The sequence below is a fragment of the Staurois parvus genome, unplaced genomic scaffold (assembly GCF_062004578.1).
Source record: "Staurois parvus isolate SC_StPar_1 unplaced genomic scaffold, SC_StPar_1.0 ptg002421l, whole genome shotgun sequence".
Lineage (NCBI taxonomy): Eukaryota > Metazoa > Chordata > Amphibia > Anura > Ranidae > Staurois > Staurois parvus.
This window is the reverse complement of record NW_028320217.1, coordinates 213,691-220,989: the sequence shown is the minus strand read 5'-3', so window position 1 is coordinate 220,989 and position 7,299 is coordinate 213,691. Positions and strand designations below refer to the sequence as shown.

General features: G+C 51.4%; 1 protein-coding gene across 1 annotated transcript in view; it reads right to left on the bottom strand.

Annotated features, from left to right (window-relative positions):
* Positions 1-2,048: 2,048 nt before the first annotated feature.
* Positions 2,049-7,299, bottom strand: part of LOC149430900 (1-aminocyclopropane-1-carboxylate synthase-like protein 1) — a 38,557-nt gene continuing 33,306 nt past the window's right edge. Inside the window, 1 exon segment of the mRNA XM_089665944.1 lies at positions 2,049-4,292. Coding sequence (XP_089522070.1) covers positions 4,012-4,292 — 281 coding nt within the window. The 3' untranslated portion in view covers positions 2,049-4,011.

Here is a 7,299-nt window from a genome sequence, read left to right as displayed (position 1 = left end):
AGGGATGACCAGAGACTGCGGACACAGTGCAGGGGATGACCAGAGACTGCGGACAGCACAGGGATGACCAGAGACTGCGGACAGCACAGGGATGACCAGAGACTGCGGACAGCACAGGGATGACCAGAGACTGCGGACAGCACAGGGATGACCAGAGACTGCGGACAGCACAGGGATGACCAGAGACTGCGGACAGCACAGGGATGACCAGAGACTGCGGACAGCACAGGGATGACCAGAGACTGCGGACAGCACAGATGACTGCTGACCTTTGGGGAGGTGGGGGGCGGGTACCTGAATTTGACAGATACCCGCTCTTACTTCCACAGAGTTTTTGTTTGATCTTACCTGTTTCTCGATCCAGCGGCGCGCTGTCTTCCCGGCTTCTGTAATGGCGCTCGGCATGACAGCCGGGTGCCCAGTGCGCATGAGCGAGAAGCACTTGCGCTTTGTGATTGGTCCGGCGGCTTCTGGGATCTGTCATGTGTCCCAGGTACCGCCTTACCATTCACAAAAAGCACCGCTTCTTGCGCATGCGCACTTGGCACCCGGCTGTCATGCCCAGTGCCCACACTACAGAAGCCGGGAAGACAGCACGCCGCTGGATAGAGGAACAGGTAAAGTCCCGCTGCAGAGCTGAGCGGCCGGCCCGGTATTCTGACACGGCCGCGGTGGAAATACCAGACCGGCCGCTCCATAAGACGCACTGACATTTCCCCCCCCAGTTTTGGGGAAGAAAAAGTGCGTCTTATACGGCGAAAAATACGGTAATATATTAAATTATGAAAACATTTATAAATGATATGAAAACATTTGTTTGGGGTCATTTCAGAATGATTGTTTAATTTTTGTTTTGTTGCATTCGTAATTAAATATAAAAAAAAAATGCTATAAAAAAGTGGCAAAACGCCAATGCAAAAACGTTAAAAACTTGAGTTTTTCACCTTTTTTTTTTTTTTTTTGAACGTGCCTTTACACAGCTAACGTTACCAGCGTTACCAAAACACTCCATGTGCATGGAGATTAAAACCTGGAAGCTGATTGGTTTCTATGCAGAGCTGCAGCAGATTTTGCACCGTGTGGTTTTAGGGCTCATGTACACTGCAGCTGATAAACTCGCGTTTAGGAGCTGTTCTGCCTTTTTTTCAGCAGCCCCTGAACTCTCCCTAATGTTTTCCTATGTGTCCATGTACACATCCTCGTTTACAGTCGTTTACAGGCAGTTGAGTTTACAGTTGTTTTTTTTGAAACGCAACAAACTTGCATTCAGCAGTCGATTTTATCAGCGTTTCAAACGCAAAACGCTTGTAAACGCAACAAATTTGAACTTTTTTTTTTTTTTTTTTTTAACTCTTCCAGTTCCCAGTGCTGTCCAGAGCCTTTTTTCATCAATACAAATTCACGCAAAGCGTTTTCAAGGTACTCAGATGGACAAAACACTGAACACAGGATGTTCCTATCAAGCTTGTCACACATTGTAATGACCAATTCACACCTCAGACCTCTCCCACCCTTGGAAACAAGATATGTCAATGACCATTCACACCTCAAATTCCTCATGAAGACCCCCTGCCAGGTGGCCTTAATGACTCCCTCCACCAGACATCTCTCCACCCTTGGAAACAAAAGAAATGTTAATGAGCTACTCACACCTAAGCTAATCTCAACACTTACTGCTGTCTCTGCTTCTACTCTCTGTATTTCTCTGAAACAGTCGGAAATAGTTAATAATTTACCATTTTCAGTGCATTCTGGGCATTTGGGAGGTTCTCCTGTGCTTATCTTTAAAAAATGCTTCTAAACCCAAATGTGCATAAACGCATTATGCAAATGTGGCTAAACAGACGTTTTTTAACCTCCATTGTTCAGAAACGTTCCATGTAAATGGGGCCTTCGTAAATAACCTCTTTTTCTGTTTCTATGAATTAAGCGAAATGTGTAGCCGGGAACTGGAGACACCTCATTACATCCAGCACCTGCTATAATGGTCACAGATCCCTTGTTGCACCAGCTGAAGTATCATAGCACTGTGTATAGAAGACCCTTGATTACCAAAATCTTGTTTTATTACGCATTCTCAGGAGGCAGTCTTTACAGACAGAACAGAAAGAAAAATCCTCCTACAAGCTTTAACCAGTGCTCTGCTGAACACTGATAGAAGTCACAAGACTGATATATACTGCTGACGAGAAAAGTTAGTGAGCAGTTTATATTTACTAAAATAATTGCATTTCCATGTTGTGTGTACTGTGGAGGACCAGATATAGTGAATGCAGGAACCCGGGGAGAGCAGATATAGTGAATGCAGGAACCCGGGGAGAGCGGATATAGTGAATGCAGGGTCCGGGGAGAGCGGATGTAGTGAATGCAGGGTCCGGGGAGAGCGGATGTAGTGAATGCAGGGTCCGGGGAGAGCGGATGTAGTGAATGCAGGGTCCGGGGAGAGCGGATGTAGTGAATGCAGGGTCCGGGGAGAGCGGATGTAGTGAATGCAGGGTCCGGGGAGAGCGGATGTAGTGAATGCAGGGTCCGGGGAGAGCGGATGTAGTGAATGCAGGGTCCGGGGAGAGCGGATGTAGTGAATGCAGGGTCCGGGGAGAGCGGATGTAGTGAATGCAGGGTCCGGGATTTAGTAACTGAGTATTGTAGGGAAGGGTTAAAACCCCTATTGGGTAACTTTTATGTCTCCTGGATCCCAATGGGGAGATTTCCCTTCAAGCGGTCTTCAACCCAAAACCAAAAATTTAATATATTGCAACTTACCAATCCTTAGATGTGGTGGCCTCAGTTTTCTTTAGTATTTTTTTTCCCCCTCTGGTGATCAGACCAGTAACACACCTCCTGTATTACAGCACCCTCCCCCCCCCCCCTCTGGAGGAAAGAGCACAGGGGGCACCTTTGGACAGCAGCATTGTCAGTCTGGGGGGAGGAGAGTGTTAGATGTAATAGATTTAGATGCACAAAATTATTGAAATTAAAAAATATATTTTTTTGTTAATGATAAAGGTTTTACGTGAATATACAAAAAGCTGATCTTTGCAAGCACCCCGGTCAGTGGTAAATAGCTTGTCTCAACCCCCTTAACTGATACATTTTGCAGCACGGCTGGTTCTGTTGAAAAAGAGACTTATTGGCAGGATCACCAGATAAAAATAAAAAGGGAAAAAAATTCCAAAAAAAAAAAAAAAAAAAATGATGCTGCCATCACATCTTCACAAGAACTGGTAAGCTGCAAAATAATAAACGTTTGCTTTTGAATGGAGTAAACCTGTAATAAGGAGACACCGCATTGAAATGAATGGTGAAGGTGGTTGGTAATGATGGGAAGGTGGTTTTTAAGAGTGCAGCGGACTTTAGAATTGTTCCATTCCACTTTTCCCCCCAAAAAACCTTCCTTAATGACTTTAATTTTTAAATCTAAAACAAAAAAATAAGCAGAATAAAGAGAAGTACATTGTTAGAGTTTACATCCACTTCCCGTCCTACAGAAGGGACAGGAATTGAAAAGAAATCTCTCCAAAGTCAATGGAAGTCCCATCCTAGAGAGTTGTCTCCACTGGAGGGTTTCTTCCTCGCCTTTTTCTCTTGTGACAACTCAAAATGTTTATTTTACCTGGTGAGATAAAGCGTGAAGGGAAATCCAGAAGGTGAATCTCCCCAACAGGGACACAGAGAGCAATAAAAGACCTGATAAAGGGCTTCCACCCTTCTCCACTCGAAATCTAAACTCTAATCCGAAAAATATATCCTTTACATGGACTTAAGAGGGAACGTCTAAGCACAGCCTTTGACATATTCCATCATGGCCCCAGATGGAGGTAGGTCACTGATTGCATCCCAAATCTCCATAGCCTTTGCCTGTATGTCATTCATATTAGTGGGACCAGCCCACCAGTCCATAGGTACAATATAGTACAAGAACGGCACCATTCGGTGGCCGAGATCTTGTGCTGTTACATCAGAACGAGGGTTCCTCAACCGCCAATGCATGACCTCCTGCGATTCTGTTCACTACTTCCCCATGAATTTGCTGTAGACCTGGAAGACCTCCGGGTTCTGCTTGGCAAAGGTTTCCGCCGTGTTCTGCTGCAGCCAATCCGACGACCGCATCTGATGCTGAAGCTGGACTATGAGGTCGCTCAGGTTGGAGCCAGAGGGTTCGCGGTGGCTGGAGACGTAGATGACCTCGTCTGTGCTATCTGCCTTACCATCTTCTTCGGTCTTCAGGTTCCTCGGCTCCAGGTGAAGCTCCTTCTCCCTCATCTCCAGAACCTTCCGGATCCGCTGCATTCCTGACAGTGGGAAACAAAGACAACCGACCAATGCAATGGTTGATGCGACTGAAGAGAAAACAATGATACGTTATTATCCAACATAGCAGGCTTTAAAGTGATTGTAAACCTCAGACATGAAATATGAACAAAGCATATCCTTGTATAGTGTGTACTTGTGTCAGGCCAGAGCACTGGGTGTCATTTCTGTCTGCTGCACAGTTTCTCTGCAACCAGCATGAGCCAATGGTGGGGGGGAAGAGAGAGGAGAGAGGGGGGAGGGGAAGAAGAGAGGAGAGAGGGGGGAGGGGAAGAAGAGAGGAGAGAGGGGGGAGGGGAAGAAGAGAGGAGAGAGGGGGGAGGGGAAGAAGAGAGGAGAGAGGGGGGAGGGGAAGAAGAGAGGAGAGAGGGGGGGGGGAGAGAAGAGAGGAGAGAGGGGGGGGGAGAGAAGAGAGGAGAGAGGGGGGGGGAGAGAAGAGAGGAGAGAGGGGGGGGGAGAGAGAGAGAGGAGAGGGGGGGGGAAGAGAGAGGAGAGGGGGGGGAAGAGAGAGGAGAGGGGGGGGGAAGAGAGAGGAGAGGGGGGGGGGAAGAGAGAGGAGAGGGGGGGGGGGAAGAGAGAGGAGAGGGGGGGGGGAAGAGAGAGGAGAGGGGGGGGGAAGAGAGAGGAGAGGGGGGGGGGAGAGAGAGAGCGCGAGGGGGGGGAGAGAGAGAGCGCGAGGGGGGGGAGAGAGAGAGCGCGAGGGGGGGGAGAGAGAGAGCGCGAGGGGGGGGAGAGAGAGAGCGCGAGGGGGGGAGAGAGAGAGCGCGAGGGGGGGGAGAGAGAGAGCGCGAGGGGGGGGAGAGAGAGAGCGCGAGGGGGGGGAGAGAGAGAGCGCGAGGGGGGGGAGAGAGAGAGCGCGAGGGGGGGGAGAGAGAGAGCGCGAGGGGGGGGAGAGAGAGAGCGCGAGGGGGGGGAGAGAGAGAGCGCGAGGGGGGGGAGAGAGAGAGCGCGAGGGGGGGGAGAGAGAGAGCGCGAGGGGGGGGAGAGAGAGAGCGCGAGGGGGGGGAGAGAGAGAGCGCGAGGGGGGGGAGAGAGAGAGCGCGAGGGGGGGGAGAGAGAGAGCGCGAGGGGGGGGGAGAGAGAGAGCGCGAGGGGGGGGGAGAGAGAGAGCGCGAGGGGGGGGGAGAGAGAGAGAGCGCGAGGGGGGGGAGAGGGAGAGCGCGAGGGGGGTGGGGGAAGCGGGAGAGCGCGAGGGGGGTGGGGGAAGCGGGAGAGCGCGAGGGGGGTGGGGGAAGCGGGAGAGCGCGAGGGGGGTGGGGGAAGCGGGAGAGCGCGAGGGGGGTGGGGGAAGCGGGAGAGCGCGAGGGGGGTGGGGGAAGCGGGAGAGCGCGAGGGGGGTGGGGGAAGCGGGAGAGCGCGAGGGGGGTGGGGGAAGCGGGAGAGCGCGAGGGGGGTGGGGGAAGCGGGAGAGCGCGAGGGGGGTGGGGGAAGCGGGAGAGCGCGAGGGGGGTGGGGGAAGCGGGAGAGCGCGAGGGGGGTGGGGGAAGCGGGAGAGCGCGAGGGGGGTGGGGGAAGCGGGAGAGCGCGAGGGGGGTGGGGGAAGCGGGAGAGCGCGAGGGGGGTGGGGGAAGCGGGAGAGCGCGAGGGGGGTGGGGGAAGCGGGAGAGCGCGAGGGGGGTGGGGGAAGCGGGAGAGCGCGAGGGGGGGGAAGCGGGAGAGAGCGAGGGGGGGGAAGCGGGAGAGAGCGAGGGGGGGGAAGCGGGAGAGAGCGAGGGGGGGGAAGCGGGAGAGAGCGAGGGGGGGAGCGGGAGAGAGCACAACAGGGGGGAGCGGGAGAGAGCGCAACAGGGGGGAGCGGGAGAGAGCGCGAGGGGAGGTGGGGAGGAGAGAGAGAGCGGGGAGTGAGTCTCTTCCCTCCAATCAGCACTCAGAGCTCTCCTCATGTGATGTAACTTCAGGTCCCCCCCCCACTGCTTTTCAGAGCAGAGAGATCTTGTGTATATTCTGCCCTTTGAATAGATGTAGCGGAAAGACAGCTATAGATACACAGGTACCACTTATGTAGGATGATTTGTTTCATCGTTGTGCATCACCTGAGGCCAGGCACTTCTCTGGGGATATGTGAGGGTTTACATCCACTTTTATAGAACTTATCCAACATGTTCTAAAATAGATGTGTTCTGCAAAGAAGGCCAAGCATTATAACATACAGATCTACATGGAGAATTCATTTTTGCTGCCTACGAGCATCCCTTCAAAAAGAGGTGTAATTAAGGCAAAAGCAACTCCCCCCCCCCCCTTTTTTTGTAAGGCACTGCGGCTCCTTGGGGGGTGGGCACTGCGGCTCCTTGGGGGGTGGGACTTAAACCTGTTTCATGACCAGATGGCATTGATATCTACATGCCCAGGCCAAATTCAGCATGTGTGGGTTAACTTAGCAAAAACTCTAATTTGCAAATCTAAAATAGTTGTAATGATATCTGCAGTACCTAAGGACATATATGGATTACACTGTTTTAGCCAAACCCCAAACCTGTTTTTTGTATTGGAGGCTAACAAATGTACTGATAGAGACGTATCTTTAGCCCCAGTTTAGTTACTTACATACCTTATTTTAGACCCAGTGACATCATCACTAGATCTCTGTGCTTCGCTATGCAATGTAGACAGATCTTGGCTGGTGGGAGAGACCACAATTGTCCTCAGCCCCGATGCAAGCAAGGGCTTATGCAAATATCACAACGTAAAACTACAATTATGTGTAATTTGCCAGTGCCTTTAGTAATAATAAAGATATCAAAATGCCTTGATGGGTGAGCATCAGTCTAGAGAAGTGGCCCTTTCTAGGCAAGCTGTATTTGCATTCATACTGCCCTAGGCAACACGCACATGTGATTCTACGTGTTTACGGTTGAAAGAACTGAAATCCAATAAATGAAAGTAGCGGGGCCAGGAAGAAAGAGCTAGATGATGTTGGATGTCCTCCAACCAGTAAATGAGGAGCAGATTTATCTGATTTACTGCAGCTTCTAATGCATACAGTTGGAA